The following is a 24,683-nucleotide window of genomic DNA, read 5'->3' on the forward strand; positions in this document are numbered from 1 at the left end:
GAGGTCAGGAGTTTGAGACCAGCCTGGCCAACATGGTAAAACCACCTCTCTACGAAAAATACAAAAATTATCCAGGTGTGGTCGGGCATGCGTGTAATCCCAGCTACTTGGGAGGCTGAGGCAGGAGAATCACTTGAACCCAAGAGGCAGAGGTTGCAGTGAGGCAAGATCATGCCACTGCACTCCAGCTTAGGTGACAGAGCAAGATTCCATCTCAAACACACACACACACACACACACACAAAGAATTCTGGGGACCACTTGCACAGCTGACCATTTAAACCTGAAAAACTTCCCATACAGAATAATTCTGCTTAAAACTTCAGGGAGTGTGCTGTGTGGCTCAGCTCTCACCTCACAGCTGCTTGCTATTTGCCATGGCTCTGTTTCCTCAGTCACATTTCCAGTGCTGCTCTCACCCTCCACATTCTGACAAAACCTCCAAACACTTACTAAATGCCAGGCCCTGTGCTCAAGGCTTGGCAGGCATTGTCTCACTGTCACCAATTATCCTGGAAAATGAGGACCATTGGCCCCATTTTATAGATGATGTAACTGAGGTTCAGAAAAGCAAAGCAGCCTGCCAAGAGTCATGGCCAGCTAGGGTCCAGCAGCAGTCTCTAGAGGCAAAGCTCTTCCAGGTAATTCATCCTCCACCCTGGCTGTGCCTACATTCTCCACCCCCCATCCTCCCATCCCCCACCCCCTTGGTTCAGTATCAGCCAGTGCCCACTCACCATGCTGGGTAACAAAACTGATGCAAGAATCCACGATGATGGGGATGTCACCCCGGCTCATCTGCTGCTCCTGCAGCCCAGTGCCGCCCCCACCAGCTGCGCCCCCAATGGCTGTGTTCCATGCCGAGAAGTCCAGCCGGCCCTCTCCCTGCAGATACAGGGTCCTGAGACCCGAGAGGCCTGAATCAGAGCCAGCTCCTGAGAGGCCCAGGTGCATGGGGACCAGATCTCCCAGAACCACCAGCAGAGGGCAGCAACACCCAACTCAGCTCATCCTGGAGCAGGGGACGCAACTTTGAGGAAGTGGGCAATGGCCCAGCGGACCAGGTTGCAGAGTGTGGGCTCAGCTCCAGGAAGGTGAGCCCCAGGTCAAGGGCAGGGGCAACATTTACCTTCCTGTCTCCACCAGGACCAAATGCTCTTTCTTGTCTGGGGTGTCAGCTGCAGAAACCACACCTGGGAGGGGAATTAGTGGACATTTTCATCATTTCCATCTTCATCATAGAGACTATTATTAATTAAATGTTTAAGATACATAGATGCCAGGCTAGGAGCATTACAAAAAATGTTCAATTGAATCCTATGAGTTATGTACTATTATTCCCATTTTATAGGTGACACATTAAGCTCAGAAAGGTTAAGTAACGTGCCCCAGATTAGTTGCTATAAAATGGCAAGGCTGAGCTCAAACCCAGGTCTCTTGTTTCCAAAGTCCTAAAATATTATCTTACATTGTTCCTCTTTTAGGAAAAAGGAAAGCAGTGAAGGTACCCAGCTCCCTCTCCCAGGACCCAACCAGCAAGTGTCTCCAAATAATAGTAACATTTATGGGCTGGGCACAGTGGCTCACTCCTGTAATCCCAGCACTTGGGGAGGCTGAAGCAGGTGGATCACCTGAGGTCAGGCATTCAAGACCAGCCTGGCCGACACAATAATACTCTGTCTCTATGAAAAATACAAAAATTAGCTGGGTGTGGTGGCAGGTGCCTGTAATCCCAGCTACTCGGGAGGCTGAGGCAGGAGAATCCCTTGAACCTGGAAGGTGGAGGTTGCATTGCAGTGAGTTGAGATCATGCCCTTGCACTCCAGCCGGGGGGACAGAGTGAGACTCTGTCTCCAAAATAATAATAATAATAATATTAATAACATTTATAACATATAACATTTATCGAGCACTTAAAAGATGCCTGTCAGGCTCTGCAATGCGTGTTTTAGGTGCATTACCCTATCTGAACTTCACTACAGCCCTTTGAGGAAGGTGTTATTTTAAAGATGAGGTAACTAAGGCACAGCGAGGTTAAGTAACTTGTCCAGGGATATACAGCTAGGAAGTGATGGAGGTGGGGTCTAAAGCTGGGCAGTTTCCCTTCAGAGCTTGTACCTGAAGCCACTATGTTCCTCTGTTTCCTATAAGAACCTCCAAATAAAAAAGGTCTGTTCCCATGCACCCCCATGGCCACCCTTCATCCCTGTTTCCCCAACCCTCCCCACTTACTGATCTCCTGTAGCCGCCGCAGATGCACCATGTCCTCAGGGGCTGGGGGGCCAGGGCCCGGCGCTGAGCACAGGAAGAGGCGATCACCACGAAGGAGGCCGAACCCTGACAGCCAGAGACCAGGGGCTGGGGCTGTATGGGAAGGGGACCGCAGCCACAGGCGGCCCAGCCGCAGCAGCCCTGGGCCCAGCAGCTGGTGGCAGCTCAGCGGGGAAAACCACTGTAGAGGCAGGGGGAGGACAGGAGAGAGGATGGGAAAAGAGACAAGGAGTAAGGGAGAGAAATGAGATTGATCAGGAAGCATAGAAAAATACGGAGAGAAAGCAGAAGAAAAACAGGAATGAAAAAGGATGGGAGAGAGCAAAGGTGAGAGCCAAGGAGGAGACATGAGATGGATGGAGAAAGACAGGAAAGAAATTCAATTCAATTCAGTTTACTCTCCCCAACATAGAGAGACCCCCGTGTGGCAGCTTTGTACCCTTAATAGAGGTGTGGGTGTAAGAAAGAATACTCATTCTTGTGCAGTGCTGTCATCATGGCTCACTGCAGCCTCGACCTCCCCCAGCTCAGGTGATCTTCCCACCTCAGCCTCCTGAGTAGCTGGACTACAGGAGCATGCCACCACACCTGGCTTTTTTTTTTTTTTGTAGAGATGTGGTTTTGCCATGTTGCCCAGACTGGTCTCGAACTCCTGCCTTGGCCTCCCAGAGTGCTGGGATTACAGAATTGAGCCACTGCATCCAGCCAAAAAGGCATACTCATTCTTTATAGCCAAAATACTACACCTGAAGACTTATGATGCCCTGGGAAATCTCACCACCCCAGGGGGCTGGGGAGAAGCTTCAGGGAGGAAAGGATGTAAACCAGTGCTTCTCAAACCACCTGCAGTAAAGGACCAGGGTTTTCTTCCTTTTTCTTTTTTAAAGTCCCGCAGTGTCACTAACCAATACTGTACTTTCTCTCTTCCTTTTATTTGAAATGGAGTTCTGCTCTTCTTGCCCAGGGTGGAGTGCAGTATCGTGATTTCGGCTCACTGCAACCTCTGCCTCCTGGGTTCAAGTGATTCTCTTGCCTCAGCCTCCGGAGTAGCTGGGACTACAGGTGCCCACCACCACACCTGGCTAATTTTTTATATTTTTGGTAGAGACAGGGTTTCACTATGTTGGCCAGGCTGGTCTCAAACTCCTGACCTCAGGTGAACCACCCGCCTTGGCCTCCCAAAAAACTGGGATTACAGGCAGCAGCCACCACACCCAGCTAATACTGTACTTTCATTAAAAATAGTAAAAGTGGCCAGGCTTGGTGGCTCAAGCCTGTAATTCCAGCGCTTTGGGAGGTCGAGGCAGGCGGATCACCTGAAGTCAGGAGTTCGAGCCTGGCCAACATGGTGAAACCCTGTCTCTACCAAAAATACAAAAATTAGCTGGGCATGATGGTATGCACCTGTAGTCCCAGGTACTCAGGAGGCTGAGGCAGGAGAATCACTTGAACCCGGGAGATGGAAGTTGCCGTGAGCCAAGATCGTGCCACTGCACTCCAGCCTAGGTGAGAAGAGAGAAACTCCACCTCAAAATAATAATAATAATAATAATAATAATAAAAGTGAATTGCTAGAAAATCTAGATGAAAAAATTAAGACAGACAACCCCACTCCCTTTTTTTGAGACAGGGCCTCATTTTTCCAGGTTGGAGTGCAGTGGCATGACACAGCTCACTGTAGGCTCAACTTCTGGGGCTTAAGCAATCCTCCTACCTCAGCCTCCCCAGTAGCTGGGGCTACAGGTGAGCACCATCATGCCTGGATAATTCTTTTATTTTTTTGTAGAGACAGGGTCCCAGTACATTGCCCAGGCTGGTCTCAAACTCCTGGTGCTCCGCTCGCCTCAGCCTCCCAAAGTGCTGGGATTTACAGGCACCACACCCGGCCCAAGCCTTTTTTTTAAAATAATTAGATTCGACACATAAAATTACTCTGTCAAATTGCTGTAAAATATTCTAAATGCTTACTCTGAATTTCATGGACCATAACACATAGTCCATGGACTAGTATGGTGTGAGTCTTCACAGCACTCTCTGGGTAGGATGGGATAGCTTTTTGGAAAGTGTAGATAATAATGAGAAGAGACTTAACCCTGGTTGGGAGGGCCATGACAGAGCCCTGAAAAGATATGGAGACAACATGTTATTGTGAGGAGTTGTTGGAGGCCTGGGGGAGGGGGGTCAAAAGCCAGAGCAGGGGAGCATTTCCCATAGAGGAGCGCCAGATGCTGCAGAGATGACCTGGTGAGGCCGGGAGGCAGCCTTGGCCTTTGGAAATGGGAAGACATTGGTGACCCGCAGGGTAGCAGTTCAGGAAGGCATGGGCAGAGGAGGGCAGCTGCAAAGGGTCAAAGGGGAACTGCAGGCTGCACGCGACTTTCTGACGCATTCTCAGGAGGGCAAGGAAGGCACCAGGGTGAAAAGTTGAAGATGGAACAGAGCTTAGGGAAAAGCTGTCTTAGGATGGGAGGGATTGTCATCATCATCGTCATCGTCACTACCATCATTATTATTTCAACGCCCACGTACTGAGGGCTTGCTGTGTGTGGGCCTCACATGTCATTTAATCCTCAACCCTAGGGGGTGAGTCTTTTACGCCCACTCTACAGATGTGGAAAAGCTCACAAGGCTGAGAGTTGTGAGATTCAAATCCTAGGATGTCTGACTCCAGGGCCTGAACTTTCAATTCTGGGAACGGCATACAGGAGGGACATATGGGCTTATCTAAGAATGGAGAAGCTGGGAAATAGGAAGGTAGCTTTATCTCTGGGCCTGCTGGAAAACCAGAGCAGAGGGTGGGTAGTGGGAATCAGAGGTAGCTTCTGTGTGGGAACAGGCCGTGGCACAGTGAGGTTTCGGGCATGAGCTTTGCAGAGGCCTGATTTTTAGTCCTGTGCTCTGCTGCCTCCTAGCTCTGTGACCTTGACCAAGTGAATTTGTAAACTCTAAGACTTAGTTTCCTTATATGTAATACTTTACCTCTGAGGGTTGTGAAAATTAAATGAGATATCAAGTGGGCAATGCTTAACACAGGGTCTGGCACAGAACAGGCCCTCAGTCACCCTTGGCTGTTAGTGGAAGAAGTGGCTGTAGGACTAAGAGAGGAGATGGGGGCCTGTGGGGACAAGGAAGTCATGAGCTGCTGCAGAGGGGGCTCTCCTGTCTCACCTTGCCCACAGCACTAGTCCAGGCCTCCAGACTGTCAGCTCCATCTGTGCCAAAATGCTGGATCCTCCCCCCAGTGAGGATGAGTTCAAAGGAAAAGGGGAACCTGGGGAGAAGATGAGGTCAGGGAGGCAAATGGGGCCAATGAGGGAGGCTGTCAGGCTAGAGGTTGGGAAGAGAAAAGGGGAAGCTCAGTGAGCACGGAAGGGCTGTTACCTGTCAAGGTCACCTGGGTCAGTGGGTGGGAGGCTCACACCCAGACATACAACATCCTGGGGCTGTATGAGGCTGAGGGGTTCGGGGCTGTTTTCTGTTGCAAACATTTCCAGAGCTGCTCCCAGCACACACCATAGGCGGGGGGGAGCTGAGGCAGAGGGAGATAGTCAGGGGGCAGCAGACCTCTGGGCCCACCTCTTCATAGTTCCCATTTACCACGTATTTATTCTGTGCCAAGCCCTCTGCCTATGTATGATCCCAGTCATCTTCACAATAACCCTATGAGGTGTTATACTTAGTCCTGTTTTGCAGATGGGGAAACCGAGACTCAGTTTCAGTAGCTTGCCCAAGACACATAGGAAGTAGCAGAGCTGGGATTTGACCCCGACAGTCTGACTTCAGAACAGACGCTGTGAACTATCACTCAGTGCTGCCACCTGGCATGGACCCTCTCTCACCCCCAGGACCCCATACCACTCCTAGGCATGGCCCTGCTTTCCAATCCAGCCCTCTCCTCCTTGTCCTTCTACAGTAAACTCAAACCCATCCACTTTCTGTCCCTGTATCTTCCCATCCCTTGGCTCCCCCTCACCATCCCGGCCCCTGCGAGGGGGTGAGGGTCCAACTTTGTTGCTGATGGGACTGCAGTACAGGAAGCCGCTGTAAGTGGCAGGCACCACCACCTCATTGTACACACCAGGGGAGGGGTCTGCAAGGGGAAGGGGAAGTAGTCAGCTGAGCCAAGTGCAGTGGGATCACCTGAGCCCCTCTGGGGAAGGGATGAAATGGAGGAAGATGGTGGGACCCGACTCCACCGGAAGCACAGCCAAGTAGAGCTCAAAGGAGCTGGATCCCTCACTACCCAGACTGCAAAGGAGAGAGGCAGGAGATAATGAGATGGAGAGGCCTCTGGCCCAGCTCCTGCCCACTGCCTCTCCCCACCAGCCACCAACCAGCCTGTTAGCTCTGGGTGGGCACCTCAGGGCATGTGCCATCCTGTAAGGGTCTCAGCCCGGCTGGCCTGACCAATGGAGATGAGTGTCACTAAGTTGATCACTTCTTTGAGATCAGACTGTCTCCAGGGAGACGAGTCCTGACCTGTGGGTCACCCTGTCAGGGTGGACCAGCACTAGCACCTGGAAGACGCAGACCCTCCCCAGCCGTGACCATCATCAGCTATCACATGACAACAGGAAATAAGCCCTGGCAGATCTGAGGGTTTAGGAAACTGCCCAGGCTGGGCCACTCTGATCAGCTAATTGAGGCCCCCTGAAAGAACTGAATCACAGGTTGGATCAGAGAATTCCTGGGAGCCGGGAGAGAGGAAGCACTTGGAGGGATGACCTGGGGACAAGAGGCTAGGGCAGCTGCCATCGAGGGCTGGGGGGGACCAGGGCTCCTCGCCCTCGAAGGCCTCAACACAGAGGAGCTGGGTCATGTTCTTCAGCAGGTTAGGTCCTGCCACAGCTGCACACAGTGCCTGCAGGGAACAAAGGGCCTCTGTCAGCCCCAAAAGCCAACCCGAGAGCCCCGGGGACAGTTGTATGACCGCCGAAAACAGCCCCCACCACCCAAATCTAGGCATTCCAACTCAGAGAGTATTTCCTGACCCCCCACCCCCACCCCAGATCAGCCCCGCTCTGTCCCTCCTACCTGGAGAAGCTGGCTATGATCTGGGTACTGAGGGTGGGGCTTCCGGAAGAGACCCAGCCGGTACTTTCGGGAGATGAACTCCCCCCGGGGGCCAGGGGTCGCATCTGGATGCAGTCCCTCACCTGGGGGTAGGCTCCCTGCCCAGAAGCGGTTGGCACGATTATTTCCCAGGACAATGAACAACTGTGGGATGACAAGGGGCAAAGGCAGCTGACAGGAACTCGAGAGTCCTTAGATGTTCCATTCCTGTCCCCAGGCTGGCCCAAGGCCTGCCTCTGGACGCTCCCTTCCACCCCTCCCGCCATCCCCCTCTTCCGCCCCCTCACCTGCACGATCTCATTACTCCAGACACTCGTGTCCAACTTCAGGCTCTGCACCTTGGAGATCCCGGAACCCAGGGCCCGGTGCTGACCTGTGAGGGTGTGTGAGGGTGTGAGGGGCATGAGGCATGGGTGCCCTGAGCCCTCCAGTCCCAGCCCCTCCTGTTCCCCACAGGGCCTCGATGCCAGTCCTCACCTGCACACTGCTTGCAGATGACCACCCCCAAATTGACAGCAGCCCAGTCTGGTCGAGAGGCCCCACAGTCTGCACAATGCCGGTTGGCCCGATTAGACCAGATCTTCTCAGCCACCTCGTAGTCAGACAGTGTCTCGGTTACTGCTTCCTGCAGGGCGGCCGCCCAGCTCTGCCGAGTACCCCCAGACTCAGCTGTGAAGCTGAGGAGTGGACAGCCAGTTTGTGGGCTTGGACCTCGCTGCCATGTCCCATCCCCTGGCCCTTCCTGCAGGAGCCACCACAGGCCACACCTGGGGCAGCCCAGACCTTTGTGACATCTTGACCCAGTTCACTGGACTACCATCCCTGCACACCCACTGACATCCTACTGAGGAGGCCTCCAGCCCTCTGTACCCCTAAAAGTCCTCCCCAAAACGTCCCCCAGCCTTGCCTCCCACTGGTCCAGGCCCCACCTGAAGCAGCGATGGGGTGTGAGCAGGTCAAAGCTTCTACTCTTGGTCTCCCGGACGCTGCAGCCCTGCAGCTCGATGAAGCAGATCCCGATGCCCAGAGAGAAGGCCTGGTAGGGTCAGGGTGGGTATCGTGAAGTCCCAGAAGGGACGAGTTAAGGCCCCTCAGCCCTGGCCCGACTCTCCTCACCTGCTCACTCTTGTACAGTGCCAGCTCTCCAGGGCTCAAGGCAGCAAACACCTTGGCCTTGTGTCCACGAAGCTCCAGCATGCCGGTGCGGAGGGGTCGAGGCGGCTGCGGGGGCCGGGGGTGGCCCAGGAGGCGCTGTTCCTTCAGGCAGGACTGCAGCGTGGAGCACCACGTGTCCCGCTGAGCTGGTGGGGATGGAGAGGCAGGTCAGTGGTTGTTGCTCACACAGCCTCCCTCCCTCCCTCCTGCCCTGACCCAGGGGGCTGTGGCCCTCACCCTCGCTCTCTGTGCGGAACACGAACACCCTCTGGCCAGTGATGACCTGAAACTTGTTGTCCTTGCTGCTGCGGGTCATCTCAATGGCAGTCAGTGGGATCACACCCTTAGGGAAGGGGTCCTGGAGAGAGAGCTCAATAACCTATGAGGACAGGAACTGAGCCATGTGTGCCAACCCCTAGGTCCTGCACCAGCTTTTATGAGATTGGCATTCAATCCACAAGCAGTGGGTACAGCTGCTAAGCCAGCTACTTTAAATGCTGACATCAGTCATGCAGTCACGACCTCCCCACCATGGGCTTCCCTCCTTCCAATACTGAGCCCCTCTCAGCCCTCCCTCTCCCTCAGCTCCATGTCACATCTCCCAGCCCCCTCACCTTGTCACTGCCAAAGTACATCAGACTCCTCCCATTGAACTGCACAAAGCGTCTCTGGAAGACATAGTTTCTGAGAAAGGAAGGAGCCAAGATCAGTATTTGGGGTTGCACAGGGTTACGGAGATTAGGGTCTGGAGGCACTTGGGGCCTGTCCCCTGCAACCACCTCCCAGCCTATCACTTCTCCCTCCCTTCCCTTCCCCGCGCCCACCCCTGAGGGGAGAGCTTGTCTAGCCAGCCACTGAGCAGGGGCATGGGGCGGTCTGCTGTGAAGGAGAAGCTGGCATAGGGTGAAATGAGGTCATCACTGGTCTCCTCTGTGTCCAGGGTGGGCGGTGAGAGGGTGGAGTCTCCAGGCAGCTCAAGGCTGGCATAGCCAATATCCTCCCGTGCCTCCAGATCCTGCCTGCTGAGCCTTGTGGGAGCCAAGACGGGGAGGGACACACGTTAGACAAGTACCCTGGACACCCTCTTTGTAATTTCTGCTCCCTACTCATATCACCTAATAATAGAATGCCTGGCAGGTACTGGATCTGCTTTTCTTTTTCTTTCTTTCCTTTTTCTTTTCTTTTTCTTTTTTTCTTTTTTCTTTTTTTGAGATGTAGTTTTGCTCTGTTGCCCAGGCTGGAGTGCAATGGTGCAATCTTGGCTGACCAAAACCTCGGCCTCCCAGGTTCAGGTGATTCTCCTGCCTCAGCCTCCCTAGTAGTTGGGATTACAGGCATGCACCACCACATCTGTCTAATTTTGTACTTTTAGTAGAGATGGGGTTTCTCCATTTTGGTTAGGCTAGTCTTAAACTCCTGACCTCAGGTGATCCGCCTGTCTAGGCCTTCTAAAGTGCTGAGATTACAGGCGTGGGCCACTGTGCCTGGCCTCTTTTGAGACAGGGTTTCTCTCTCTCTCTGCTGCCCAGGCTGAGTGCAGTGGTGCAATCATGGCTCACTGTAGCCTTGAACTTCTGGGCTCAAGGGATCCTCCCACTCTGAGCAGCTGGGACTACAGGCATATACAGGCCACCACACCTGACTCATTTAAAAATTTTTATCTTTGGCCGGGCGCGGTGGCTCAAGCCTGTAATCCCAGCACTTTGGGAGGCCGAGGCAGGTGGATCACGAGGTCAAGAGATCGAGACCATCCTGGTCAACATGGTGAAGCCCCGTCTCTACTAAAAATACAAAAAATTAGCTGGGCATGGTGGTGCGTGCCTGTAATCCCAGCTACTCAGGAGGCTGAGGCAGGAGAATTGCCTGAACCCAGGAGGCGGAGGTTGCGGTGAGCCGAGATTGCGCCATTGCACTCCAGCCTGGGTAACATGAGTGAAACTCCGTCTCAAAAAAAAGAAAAAAAAAAAAAAAAAAAATTTTTATCTTTAGTAGAGATGAGGTCTTGCTATGTTGCCCAGGCTCATCTCAAACTCCTGGGCTCAAGTGATCCTCCTGCCTCAGCGTCCCAAATTGCTGGGGTTACAGGTGTGAGCTACCATGACCAGTCTGGATCTGCTTTTCAAACAGGAGAATAGGGAGTTTCAGAACCCAAAAGATTACCATGGAGCTGCTTCCCTGAGAATACTTGGAATTTTTATTGGGAAAATTTCAGCCTATTTCCTGTGCCAGTAGTATGACTTGGATGGAAAAGTTTGGGAAGGGCTGTGTAAAAGGCTCCCTGTCATGGTTGCCTGTGGCTAATCGATATGTCTTGGCTCTTTCTCCAAAAAGTTCTTGACTGCTCCCTGGACCAAGTTCCCATCAACTTGGGTGATGCAAATTGCCTAACTGGCCACCTGCTTTCACTCTTGCCCTCCCTCCCATAATCATTCTCCCACAGCTGCCAGAATGCTCTTTTAAAAATGGAGATGAAGTGGCCAGGCGCAGTGGCTCACACCTGTAATCCCAGCACTTTGGGAGGCTGAGGCAGGCGGATCATGAGGTCAAGAGATCGAGACCATCCTGGCCAACATGGTGAAACCCCATCTCTACTAAAAAAATACAAAAATTAGCTGGGCATGGTGTCACACACCTGTAGTCCCAGCTACTCAGGAGGCTGAGGCAGGAGAATTGCTTGAACTCGGGAGGAGGAGGTTGCAGTGAGCTGAGATCGCCCCACTGCACTCCAGCCTGGCGCCTGGAGACAGAGCAAGACTCTGTCTCAAAAAAAAAAAAAAAAAAAAAAAAAAAAAAACCTGGAAATGAGGCTGGGTGCAGTGACTCCTCACACCTGTAATCCTGGCACTTTGGGAGGCCAAGGTGGGCTGATCATGAGCTCAGGAGATCGAGACCATCCTGGCCCAACATGGTGAAACCCCGTCTCTATAAAAAACATAAAAATTAGCCGAATGTGGTGGCATGTGCCTGTAGTCCCAGCTACTCAGGAGGCTGAGGCAGGAGAATCACTTGAACCCAGGAGGCAGAGGTTGCATTGAGCTGAGATCACACCACTGTACTCCAGCCCAGCGACAGAGAGAGACGCCGTCTCAAAAAAAAAAAATGCAGATGAGACCATTTTACTCCCCTGCAGGAAGCCCTTCAATAGCATCCCATTTGCACTTAGGTTAGACCCAAATTCCAATGGGCTGTGAGAACTTGTACAGTGAGGCCCATGGTCACTCCCCTGACCTCATCCTGTGTTGCCCCGGCCCTTGCTTACAGCCACGTTTTCCTTCCTGTTTCAGGGCCTTTGCACATGCTCTTCCCTTTACCTGGAAGTTGCCTCCTTCCATGCTTCCCTGGGCTGCTTTTTCTCATCCTTCAGGTCTTTGCTTATGTCGTCTTTTCAGAGATGCCTCCCTTAACTACCCTGAGTAGATTCCTCTATTATTCTCTATCACTTTCCAGGGGTTCTCAACCCTAACAGCACAAAATCACTTGGGAAACATTAAAAAATATCAGTACATGGGCTTCACACCAGACACTTAAATGTGAATCTCTGGGAGTAGAGCCCAGGCACTTGTAGCTTTAAAAGTTCCCCAGCCTATGATACAGGTAAGGTTGAGAACGGCCACTCCAACTTTTGTGTTTCCTACTTCACTGAGAAATTGAAGTAATCAGATGAGAACCCCCACAGACTCCCAGTGCCATGTTTCCCCAATTTCACACACATCTTCTGTCTTCCTCCTGTGACTATAATAAACACCCCTGTCTAAAGCCAGATCCTCCTCTGTGCACTTAATCCTATTTCTCTCACCTACACAATCACTCTAGACACCCCTTACTCTCCTCTCCCCTACATGACTGTCCCTCCCTCCCAGATCATTCCTATTCACCTACAAAGCTACGTAACATTGCACCCAATAAAACACTCTTTTCTTGGCTCTACTTCCACTAGCAACAATCGTTCCAACTCTCTGCTCTTCTTTACAGAAAAATTCCTCAAAAGACATTCTCTATACATTTCTGTTCTCTCTTAAAACCCATTCTGATTGGGCTTTCACCCCATTACTTCGAGACTACACCTGTCAAGATCCCCAGTCACCTCCAATTCCAAGGGTTAATTCTAAGTCCTATCACACAGAGCAGCAGACCCCTCAGCCACATAGGACATAGCTGGCCTCTCCCTTCTTCTCCTACTTTCTTCACTTTGCTCCAATGACATCACATTCTCTGGCTTTCTACTTTGCTGTCTGTTTCTCTTCGGTCTGTTTTGCAGATTCTTCCTCTTCTCCCAAACCTCTAGATATGGTAGTGCACGAGGGCTTTGATTTTGGTCCTCTTCTCTATCTGGACTCACTCACAGCCCTATGCACCCATCTAAGTGCTGACCACTCCCAAGTTAGGTCTCCAGCTCCGACCTCTCCCCAGACTCTAGACTGTTCTATCTAGTGGTCTATTCTTCACCTCTTCTTGAAGGCATAACTTACACCTAAAACAAACGTCCAGAACTGCACCCCCAATCTACCCTCACGTCCCACCTGCCTTAGCACAGTCTTCCCCATCTCAGGCCATGCCAGCTCCAGGAACTTTCAGGTGCTCAGGACAGTGCTGTCCCGCAGAAGTCAATGTGAACCAAGTACGTAATTTTAAATTTTCTAGTAGCCACGTTTAAAAAAATTAAAAGAAACAGGTGAAATTAATTTTAATAACATATTTTATTTAACCCAATATACCCTAAACATTAACATTTTAGTATGTAATCAACATAAAATTACTAAGATAATTTATGTTTATATTTGTTATATTCATCCAGTGTTGCTTTTTCTCATATTGTCTTTGAAATCCAGCAGGTGTTTTACATTTATTGTGCATCTCAATGCAGACTAGCCACGTTTCATAGGCCCAATAGTCACGTGTGGCTAATGGCTACCATACTGGTCAGCACCAGCTCAAACGGAAGCCCTCAAAGTCATTTTTCATTGCTCTTTTTTCTCACAGAAGAATGGAGAGGCCAATTGACAGTTTGCCTTCAAAATAGAGCCACTTCTTATCATCTCTACTACAAACACTATACTCTGAGGTCTCTCACCTCCATTACTGCAAAAACCTCCCAACTGGTCTCTCTGCTTCTTCTCCTTTTGTCCCTACAGACCACTGTCCACACAGCAACCCGGGGAATCCCTTTATAATGTCAAAACTCCTCCAGTGGCTTCCCATTTCACGTAGAGTAAAAGCCAAAGTCCCTACAAGCTCTTACCTCATCTGGCCTCTTGTTTTAGTTTTTTCATTTGTTTATTTGTTTTGGTTTTGGTTTTGAAATAGGGTCTCACTCTGTTGCTCAGGCTGGAGTGCAGTGGCATGATCTCACTGCAACCTCTGCCTCCCGGGTTCAAGCAATTCTCCTGCCTCAGCTTCCCCCTAGTAGCTAGGACTACAGGCGTGTGCCACCACGCCTGGCTACTTTTTGTATTTTTAGTAGAGATGGGGTTTCACCATGTTGGCCAGGCTGGAATTGAACTCCGGACCTCAGGTGATCCTCCCACCTCGGCCTCCCAAAGTGTTGGGATTACAGGCGTGAGCCACTTCACCAGGCCCTTATCTGGCCTCTTTAACCTTTCTGACTTCATTTCCTGCCATTCTTCCCACCCTGGACCATCTGCCCCAGACAAACTGCCTTGGCCTCCTCACTGTTCCTGGATCCCCTTGGGCACCCACCCGCCTTGAGGCCTCTGTTCCAGCCACTGCCCCTGCCTGGAGCATTCTTCACCCACATATCTTCATGGCTAACTCCTTCAGCTTCTTAAAGTTTTTAATCAAATGTCATCTTCTTAATGCTCTGCTAACTGTAAATGAAAAATTGCAGTCCATCCATTTTGTCCCTCAGCCCTCTCCTCACCTTTTTTTTTTTTTTGTCTGAGATGGAGTCTTGCTCTGTCATCCAGGCTGGTGTGCAGTGGCACTATCTTGGCTCACTGCAACCTCCACCTCCCAGATTCAAGCAATTTTCCTGCCTGAGCCTCCTGAGTAGCTGGGATTACAGGTGCCTGCCACTGTGCCCAGCTAATTTTTTTGTAGTTTTAGTGGAGCCGGGATTTCACCATGTTGGCCAGACTGGTCTTGAGCTCCTGACCTCGTGATCTGCCTGCCTTGGCCTCCCAAAGTTCTGGGATTACAGGTGTGAGCCACCGCGCCCAGCTCTTTTTTTGTTGTTTTTTTTTTCCCCTGAGTCACTACTACTTCCGTCTCCCGGGTTCAAGCAATTCTCCTGCCTCAGCCTCCCAAGTAGCTGGGATTACAGGCATCCACCAGCGTGCCTGGCTAATTTTTGCATTTTTAGTAGTCCGGGGTTTCACCATGTTGGTCAGGTTGGTCTTGAACTCCTGACCTCATGATCTGCCTGCCTCGGCCTCCCAAAGTGCTGGGATTACAGACGTGAGCCACTGCACCTGGCCAGTCCCCCAGCCCTCTTACTCTGCTTTATTTTTTCCATGGCACTTAACGTCTTTTAGCATTCTATGGTATTTAACATATTATGTTTATTGTTAATGGATTATCTCTCCACAAGGGCAGGGAATTCTGTGTACACTGATCTATGCCAAGCATCTATATCTGGCATATGATAGTTGCTCAATAAATATTTGTTGAATGAACAAACGAAAAACACTTCTCCTGACCAGGCACGGTAGCTCATGCCTGTAATCCCAGTACTTTGGGAGGCCAAAGCAGAAGGATCACCTGAGGTCAGGAGTTCGAGACCAGCATGGCCAACGTGGCAAAACCCCATCTCTACTAAAAATACAAAAATTAGCAGGGTGTGGTGGCATGCACCTGTAATCCTAGTTACTCAGAAGCCTGAGGCAAGAGAATCACTTGAATCCAGGAGGCAGAGGTTGCAGTGAGCCGAGATCATGCCACTGCACTCCAGCTCGGGCAACATACTCCATCTCAAACAAACAAACAAACAAAAAATCACAAAGAATTCTGGGGACCACTTGCACAGCTGACCATTTAAACCTGGAAAACCTCCCATACAGAATAATTCTGCTTAAAACTTCAGGGAGTGCGCTGCGTGACAGAGTGAGACTCCAGCTCAAAAAAAAAAAAAAGAAAGAAAAAGAAAAGCACTTCTCCCAATTTTCCATTATATGAGTGGATACATCATGGCCACAACTGACTCAACAGCTCCTCCCTCCCATCACTTCCCTACTTAGTACTCACCTGTGTTCAGCCCTGTCCTGACAAACACCTCTGCCGTCTCTTCTGTCGAGGGCCCCTGTAGTCCCCACAGGCTGGACACCATAGTACAGGCAACCAGGATCCATGATGTGCACTGGCAGGAGGAGAGGGGAACGCACAGGGAAGAGGAGATCGCTGGGAGTGTATGAGATCCTGAGGGTACTATCCCTTTCCCCGCAACCCGTGATAACCCGTTACCTGTGCCTGTTGTGGGCCTGAGGGCAGGGATGGGGTCAGTGGTTTGGGAGCTGTCTGGGGCCCTGAAGGGAAAGATCTATTGGTTACTTAGGAAGAGACGAGGAAGAACAAGCCTTCATGCCCAGCTCCCCACCTCCGTCCCCTTCATGCCCTCCTCCCCACTCCCCCCAGCATCAGCCCCCAGGGAGCCAACCCTACTCACTTGTCCTGAGCTGCCTGTGCCCTGCCTCTTAAGTCCAGGCCAAAGTAGATAGAATTAGGCATCATCTCCACAGTATTTAGGGCTGAAGACTGCTCAGAGGAGGAAGTAGGGAGAGGAGGGGGCCTTGGGCTGGGCTCTGGGCTCCTGGACACTCCTGGTCCCCAGAGGGCTGGGCTCAGCCCAGGTCTCTGAGTGGTGGCAGGGCCACTGAGTCCACCAAACACCGTCCTGGGCTTCGGCACGGGCTTGGGCGGTTGGGCTTGGGGGGCTGGGCTGGGGGATGGTTCCATGGCACTATCTGATTTGGGATCCAGGGAGACCTCTGTGGTGCCTGTCTGCAACAGGCGCAGAATGCGTTTCCGGTGCCCTGTGGCGCTGATGCCCAACTGCTTCAGCTCCTCGTGGCCCAGGCCCCGGGCTGCACCTGCTGTAGTCAGGCCATGCCGTCGGAACGTGTCTGCATACTGCTCCAGGTGCACTGTGGCCAGCCACACAGCGATGTCCAGGTCCTGAGGGGCAGCCATGGGGGCTCAGGCCATTGCTGGGGGGAGGGGCAGGGTGAAGGGAGGGCTCAGGCTGAGATTCCCCCTCCCTGCCCCAAAGGCTGGGGCCTGGACAGTGAGCAGTAGCCTCCAATCTTCCACCAAAGAAAGATCCTGAAAGGTCTGCAATCTGGAAGCAGAGCCATCCCAGAACAACAAAAATGGCTCTCTACTTAGGGGAGGGGCTTCATTTGAAGTGGAGGAAACTGAGGCCCACAGAGGGGAAGGGGCTTGCCCCAGGTTCACAGCAAGTCAGTGCTAATGTTGGCCCCCAGCTTCTGCCCACCCTGGGTCTGGGTCAAAGCTCCGCCCCTGCCTGACTGCACATCCAACTGAGTAAGCATGGGACAAGATGCTAGAAGGCTGCGGGGGGACAGTGAGGTAGGGAGGTGTGGAGAAGGGGCCAATGATGCGGCCGGATCAGCTGTGGACTAAGGTGGGGAGAGGGGCCGCTTAGGTAGGAGGAAAGAGCTGCAGACCCCACCCCCTTCTTGTTTCCAGAGCTGAGGTATGCAGGCCTACCATCCTAATCCTGGTTGTTCCCAGTCCCTCCTCCCCTTCCACCTATTGTCTCTGCTCAGACTTCCTTCCTGTCCCTCCAGCCCTGGCCGCCCCCACATCCTGTCTGCCTTGGTCAGGCTACCCAGAGAGCCCTAACCAGTCCTAACATGTGGGGTCCCAGCCCTGGGTGGAGGCTACTTTAAGAATAAGGATGGGGGCGGAGAACCAGGCCAGAGAGATGAGGGACCAGAGGTCAGGGGTACTCCAGAGGCTTCTGGACTCTTCATCCACCGGCAGCATATTCACATGCTGTTCATATGTGTGTGCACATGCCTTGTAGCGACTCAACAGTGCGAAATGCCATCCCCCCACCTCTGCTTTCTCCAAGCCTTCCTTTTCTGAGCCTGCCTTTTCCCTGCCCATTCCCTTGGGCTCAAGTCTCTGTGCTCTGTTCCCTTCCGGCAGCCTGACCCTAACCCTGGTCTGTTTCGTAGACCTATCTCTAATTCTGTGGCGCCTGAATTTTATCTCTGCCTTGTCCCTGTTCCTGCCCCACTCCAACTCAACCTCTCAATCCATCTTTGTCCCTCTCCTTGTCCCACCCTCTTTGCTCTCTGTTATTAAGCCTGTCCTTGATTCAGTCTCCAATTCTAACCAGATCTTAAGTTGTATCTGTGTCTCTGTCCACCTCTGAGCCTGGGTTTCTGTCTCCGCCTCTGCCTGCGCGGCTCTCTCCCTGTTGCTCTTGTGCTCTGTCGGTGACCAGGACGCCCCCTCCGTCCCAGCATCAGTGCTGACACTCTTCAGCTGGGCCTCATTCCCAAGCCGGGGCCGGGGTGCAGAGCCTCGGGGCCTGAGTCAGGGCCCGGCTTCCCGGTGACTCAGGCCCGGCTCGAGGGCACGGGACTGGGAGCCGAGGTGCTCGCGGGACAGGAGTGGCGGGGGCGGGGCGGGCAGTCGCGGGCAGCACAGGCTGCAACGAGGGAGGGGGCGAGGAGGGACCGGGCAGAGGCCGGGCAGCAGGAGGGAGGGGCGGGTCGTGGCGGGGAGGGAGGGCCGCCGGCGCCGAGGGGGCCCTGGGAGCCCACGAAGGTCCTGGAGAAGGTGATGGGGAGGAGTCTGGGAAGCAGGGACCCGGGGGGCGCGGGGGTCCTCACCTCACTACGCGGCCGCCGTCCGCTCGCGGGTGCCCGCTGCGCGTCCGAGGCTCCGGGTCCCGCCGCGCCGACCCCGCCTCCTCTCTGCCCTCCCCCGACGGGCCCAGCCCCGCCCCGCCCGGCCGGTTCCCTCCGCTGGGCCCCCGCCACTCCTTGTGCAAGCGCAGGCCTTCAAAGGGTTTGGGCTCCTTGCCCAACCGCCCTGCTTATCTCCGGGTCTGCCCGTCTGCCCTCTCGCAGGCAGAGAAGGGACCAGAACACGTTGGGACCAAGACAGCCTCAGGGAGAGGAACAAAGAGGCAGAGACCAGGACAGAGATGGGGATGGAGGTAGAAGCCGAGAAAGGGAGAGCGCCAGGGACGGCTTTGCATCCTCTCCACCGCTCCCACGCCCTCCAGTCCTGCCAAAAGGGAGGAGGAAGGGTCGAGCGCTAAGCCCCTAGGACACTTCTCCCACGCCCAGCAGGGTGGCTGGACCCTGGCAAGCTGGACATCCAGAATTCATGAGAAGCCACAGCCTTCCAAGCTGCCCAGAGACTTGGCCTGGGCAACAAGCGCAGAGACCCAGCAGAGGGGTCCCCATCTGCTTCTCCCCACCCCTATCCCCAAGGGCCCAGCCTAGGTTCCTCCGAGGGATGCCGGTCCAGTCTGCAAGGCAACATCCCTACTTCCAAACCAAAGTTTGAGGCTGCCGTTTGGGGGCAGGCGGTTCCCTGAAAGTGCAGTGACCAAGCAAGCAGCCGTTTCATTCGTGGGAGAAGCCCACTCTCCCACACTAAAATTTCAGGGGGAATGTGGGGGAGGCCTGAGGAGGAATGGCTCCTCTCTCCTCCCCCCCGATCTTGCCCTGACGCCAGTCCTGGAGCCTGTCTCCCAGGGGCCCAGGCACTTCCCCCTCTGAGCAGGGCCGGTGTTTGGCCGTGCGTGAGTGCGTGCGTGCGTGCGTGTGTGTGTGTGTGTGTGTGTGTATGTGTGTTTTGGGGGGGGGGCGCTGGCCGGCTGTGTTTTCCTGTTTGTATGAGAGGAAGTTGGCTGTGAGTCAGCAGACACAGGAACTGTCAGTAGCAAGGGGAAGACCCCTGCCTCAGGGGAAGAAGAGGGGATTAGGAGGAAGTGGTTCCCACCTCTTCCAGCTGCCCCAGCTAGGGCAGGAAATGTCATCTTCAGCCTCTTGGAGCCCCCTTTCCCTGGTCTTACCTTTGAGAAAGAGAGTGATAGTAATAAAATAATTAATAATTGCAATGGCCATAGTAAGGGCTACCAATTTTTGAGAGCTGACTATACCCCAGGCTCTATGTAAACATTGCTTTGCAAACTTTAATTAATCCTCACAAATATCCCTGTAAATAGGAAATGTTATCACCTCTGTTTTACAGATAAGGAGACAGGGAGCATTAGGTAACTTGCTCAAGACCCTGCAGCTAGAAAATAGCCAACTCTCCAAGTTTACATCTATAACTACCATGTTCACCTACCACCCTGGACAGGACCTCTGCACCATGTCTTTTTTTCTGGATGGGCAGCTGTGGTGGCAGTGAGAATGCTCCTCACAGACCTTACACTATGAGCAGAATTTACACTGTGAGGAGTAAAATAAACCGCCAGGTGCGGTTGCTGACGCCTGTAATCCCAGCACTTTGGGAGGCAGAGGCGAGCAGACCACTTGAGGTCGGGAGTTCAAGACCAGCCTTACCAACATGGAGAAACCCCGTCTCTACTAAAAATACAGAATTAGCGGGCATGGTCCAAAAGGCCTATAATCCCAGCTACTCTGGAGGCTGTGGCAGCAGAATTGCTTGACCCCGGGAGGTGGAGGTTGCCGTGGGCCAAGATTGTGCCATTGCACTGCAGCTTGGGCAACAACTGACAGCGAAACTCTGTCAAAAAAGAAAGAAACAGAGAAAGAAGGAAGGAAGGAAGAAGGAAGGGAGGGAGGAAGGAAGAAAGGAAGGAAGGAAGGAAGGAAGGAAAGAGAGAGAAAATAACCAATGCCTCTACCTGCTTCTCTCTGAAATCTAAGGCCAGCTTTTCACTGGGCTGCTCCCAGCCAATGACAGAGCTCAGCAGAGATCCTAAGGCAGGCCCATTCCTGGGAGATAGGGGACTCCTTTGACAGCTGACTTTGGTTCAAGAATTTCCCAATGGCTTTGCCGATGCTCCTCTCAAACTTCCTTCCTTCCCTCTCTCCTTCACAGCTCTCCCAGCTCCGGGCCCCCTCCTCTCTCACAGGCATCTCCCCTAGTCAAATTCTGGCATTCTGCCTTGGCAGCTTCTTCTTGAAGGACTCAGACTAATCCAGCAAGAGAAGGGAGCAGGAGGTTTCAGGAATGGGTGCTGGGGAGTCCAGATCAGGGGCTAGATGCAGGAGTTCTGAACCTTTTTGTGCCATGTTCCCTTTTGGCAATCTGGTAAAGTATATGGAGGCCCCATCTCAGAATAATATTTTAAAATCCGTAAAAAAAAATATATAGGATTACGAAGGAAACCAATTATGTTGTAATACAGTTATAAAACCAATGTGATATAGTAATATATGTGCTTCTTTATTAATGCTTTAAATAAGATCTAGTGGTAGGTTGATACCTCACATAATTTTGTCGCAGGGATGAGCATAAATGGTATTTGAAAAGATCTGCAATACTGTAATACAGTATAAAAATATATGTGATTTCTGCTGGTGACAAAGCCATAGTTATGGCTAAAATGACTGGTTTGTTGCTATTGTCATAATTGAAGGAAATGTTAAATTTCAGCTAGAGATTAGTGAAAGTAATATTCTTTTCTCATCCAAGTCCACTGACTCCAAGTTAAGGACACCAACGCCAGATGATGGGGCAAAGCCACAGAGAGGGACACCCGGCTTCTTCCCTCAGACCCCACTTCCCTTCTTTGGCTCATATATGGGATGGGTGGAGGCTTCTGGCCCCTGGCTTGTGTCTTGCTTCTCTCTTTATCCCTGGCTGTCTTTCTCAGTTTCTATTCTCTTCTCTCTGTCTGCCTGTATCTCTATTGCTCTGTCTTTCTTCCTATTTCTATCTGTCTCTTTCTTTTTCTGTCTTCCCCTGAGTGTACGTCTATCTTTCTTCACTCTCTGAATCTCTTTGTGATGTCCTCTGTGTCTGTCTCTCTGTGCCTCTGTCTGTGTCTGCCTTTCTCTGTCTTCATAATCTGTCTCTGAAGTGATAGGAGAGACTCAAGGGTAGCCTGGGCGCAATGGAGCAAAGAGAATCTATTGCTTCTAGGGTCCCTGGGAGCTAGATGAGGAGGTGATCCTGGGCCTTAGGCTCTGGCCTGGGAAGCACAGGTCTCTTCTTCTCCATCCTCTCTTTCTTTCTTTTTTTTTTTTTGTCAGAGATGAAGTATTGCTCTGTCACCCAGGCTGGAATACAGTGGCACAATCTTAGCTCACTGCACCTCTGCCTCCTGGGTTCAAGTGATTCTCCCACCTCAGCCTCCAGAGTAGCTGAGACTACAGGCACCCACTACCATGCCCGGCTAATTTTTGTACTTTTAGTAGAGATGGGTTTCACCATGTTGGCCAGGCTGGTCTCAAACTCCTGACCTCAAGTGATCCTCCTGCCTAGGCTCCCCAAAATGCTGGAATTACAGGTGTGAGCCACCACGCCCTGCCTCCTCTCTTTCATTCTTAGCCTTTACAAGGGCAGAAACAGGTTACAGGGGATAGAGGCATCCCAGGCCCCAGAAGACAATGGCTAAGACATCTGTGACCTGAATGTGGATACAGTGAGATCTTTGCCTCAACTCCTCTCTGTGGAGCTGTAGCCGAGGGGTCCAGGTGTCACGGCTTTTCTCTGCTCTCCTCCTTCCCTTGGGAGAGCACTGGCCCTATCTCATGTGAGGGCACGGGGATTCATGAACCTGGCAAAGTCTGTAGCAGACGTGAGCCCTGGCCCCTAGGAGATGTGCAGAAGGAAGGTCTGTGAGCTCAAGGGAGGAAAGTATGGATTTCTGGGGCTTAATCTTTGAATACTCAAAAATGAGGTAGAGCACCAGGTCACCCATTCACTTGGAGGGATATATGCCTTCAGGATGACTTGGGTGGGGGAGGGCTGTTGGTCTGAGAAATCAGGAAAGGAGAGTGGTCACGCGTGTCCTGAAAGAGCTGAGGCATCTAAGATAAGAGGCAGGGATAATGGCAGTGTGAGAGGTGAGCCAGGTCATAGGAATGGGGTTGAAACTGAGTAGCAGGGGTGGCTAGTACCCCTTGGAGGGCTTCTTCCCTAGGAGGCTATCTTGGGCCCCTGCTCCCTAATCAGACCTCTCTCACCCTCGCTGTCAAAGAGTCTGCTTACAGCAAGATGAGCAGTGCCAGGCTGGGCAAGGGAACTCACTTTACTCCAGAGCTAACCTGGCAATTTAGGCTGAGCTGCTTTTACCTTTTGGGGTACCTTCTGTGGCTCTCTCAGAGCTTCATGGACAAAGGGTACTAGGAAAGGATTCTCTCCAAACCTAAATCCTGAGACCCCACAGACCCAGTTCACCCTGACTAGAGAGACTGCGTTAGTGACCATCATCAACTGATTTACCTGCTCTCATGTAACCCAAATATAAGCCGCAGGGCTCACATGACCCAGGGAAACCAAAAAGAGTGAACAGGTTCTCCAATACGTCATCTCTCAAAAGACCTGAAAGCCTGTGCCAATATTTCTATGTTGCTCACAGTCTTTTGGGTTTTGTTTTGTTTAGTTTTGTTTTTTGAGACAAGGTCTTGCTCTGTCATCCAGGTTGGAGTGCAGTGGTGCAATCTCAGCTCACTGCAGCCTTAACCTCCTGGGGCTCAAGCGATCCTCCCACCTCAGCCTCCGGAGTAGCTGGGAACACAGCCGCATGTCACTGGGCCCGGTTAATTTTTGTATTTTTTTGTAGAGACAGAGTTTTGTCATGTTGCCCAGGTTGATCTTGAACTCATGAGCTTAAGCCATCCACCTGCCTCCTGCCTTAGCCTCCCAAAGTGTTGGGATAACAGGTATGTGGCACCGTGCCCAGCCCACAAATCTTAATTGTCTGGGACTTCTCACTCCTCAATACCTTATCTCTCTAAAGTTCTAACCAGAACCAGCCCTGTTTTTCTCTTTCCCATGATTTTTATTGCTCAATTTAGCCTCTCTGGGATTTTGCAGGGAGGGAGGAATGGGAAGGAATACGACATTAGTACATCTTAAATCTTAATCTTAATACACGAGACAAAAAGGACACTAGTGGCTGGACAAGGTAGCTCATGCCTGTAATCCCAACACTTTGGGAGGCCAAGGAGGGCAGATCACTTGAGGTCAGGAGTTCAAGACCAGCCTGACCAATATGGAGAAACCCGACCTCTACTAAAAATATAAAAAATTAGCTGGGCATGGCAGCACATACCTGTAGTCCCAGCTACTCAGGAGTCTGAGGCATGAGAATCGCTTGAGCCCGGGAGGCGGAGGTTGTAGTGAGCAGAGATCACACCATTGCACTCCAGCCTGGGCAACAAGAGCAAAATTCCGTCTCAAAAAAAAGGCGGGGGGAGGGGGTTGGATAGAGCACCAGCTAGCAGAGGAAAGGGAAGAATCAAGCAATGAGGAGATGTAGAAGGGAATTCTTCAATAGCCCCTTCCATGTCTCAATTTTCTCCCCACTCAAATGATAGACTGTTAAGTCACAATCACTTTGGAGGCCACTTGGTTCACCAAAAGCTGACGGTATGTGGTAATTAAGAATAAGGTCTCTCGGCTAGGCACTGTGGCTCACACCTGTGATCCCAGCATTCTGGGAGGTCAAGGCAGGAGGATTGTTAGAGACCAGGACGTGGGCAACATAGCAAGACCTTGTCTCTACTAAAAATTTTAAAATTAGCCAAGTGCAGGCCAGGTGCAGTGGCTTACGCCTGTAATCCCAGCACTTTGGGAGTCTGAGGTGGGCAGATCACAAGGTCAGAAGTTTGAGATCAGCCTGGCCAATTTGTGAAACACTGTCTCTACTAAAAATACAAAAATATTAGCTGGGCATGGTGGCACATGCCTGTCATTCTACCTACTGGGGAGGCTGAGGCAGTTGAATTGCTTGAACCTGGAAGGCGAAGGTTGCAGTGAGCCAAGATCACACCACTGCACTCCAGCCAGGGTGACAGAGCGAGACTCAGTCTCAAAAAAAAAAAAAAAAAAATATTAGTCAAGTGCAATAGTGTGCACCTGTAGTCCCAGCTACTCAGGAGGGGGAGGTGGAGGATTGCTTGAGCCCAGGAGGCAGAGATTGCAGTGAGCCGAGATCACACCACTGCATTCAGCTTGGGTCACCACAGTGAGACCTTGTCTCTAAAAACAAAACAAAACAAAACAAAACAAAACAAAAAACTGCCACCAACCAAAAAAAA

General features: G+C 51.9%; 1 protein-coding gene across 7 annotated transcripts in view; it reads right to left on the reverse strand.

The window, feature by feature from the left end:
* Window positions 1-18,428, reverse strand: part of ARAP3 (ArfGAP with RhoGAP domain, ankyrin repeat and PH domain 3) — a 28,867-nt gene extending 10,439 nt beyond the window's left edge. For 2 of the 7 annotated variants that reach the window (XM_017532250.2, XM_017532245.2), the window contains exons 1-19: window positions 18,318-18,428; window positions 16,118-16,658; window positions 15,916-15,977; window positions 15,700-15,811; window positions 9,324-9,527; window positions 9,114-9,183; window positions 8,737-8,869; window positions 8,461-8,645; window positions 8,274-8,380; window positions 7,822-8,021; window positions 7,632-7,717; window positions 7,306-7,488; window positions 6,997-7,132; window positions 6,245-6,361; window positions 5,653-5,800; window positions 5,440-5,542; window positions 2,233-2,452; window positions 1,130-1,193; window positions 738-901 (exon numbers count right to left, since the gene is read on the reverse strand). In XM_017532250.2, coding sequence (XP_017387739.1) covers window positions 738-901; window positions 1,130-1,193; window positions 2,233-2,452; window positions 5,440-5,542; window positions 5,653-5,800; window positions 6,245-6,361; window positions 6,997-7,132; window positions 7,306-7,488; window positions 7,632-7,717; window positions 7,822-8,021; window positions 8,274-8,380; window positions 8,461-8,645; window positions 8,737-8,869; window positions 9,114-9,183; window positions 9,324-9,527; window positions 15,700-15,811; window positions 15,916-15,977; window positions 16,118-16,641 — 2,818 coding nt within the window. In that variant the 5' untranslated portion in view covers window positions 16,642-16,658; window positions 18,318-18,428. The other 5 variants (XM_017532248.2, XM_017532254.2, XM_017532247.2 and 2 more) reach the window with 5 other exon arrangements.
* Between the last annotated feature and the right edge of the window lie 6,255 nt (window positions 18,429-24,683).

This window comes from Cebus imitator, unplaced genomic scaffold, assembly GCF_001604975.1.
Source record: "Cebus imitator isolate Cc_AM_T3 unplaced genomic scaffold, Cebus_imitator-1.0 Scaffold76, whole genome shotgun sequence".
Classification (NCBI taxonomy): domain Eukaryota; kingdom Metazoa; phylum Chordata; class Mammalia; order Primates; family Cebidae; genus Cebus; species Cebus imitator.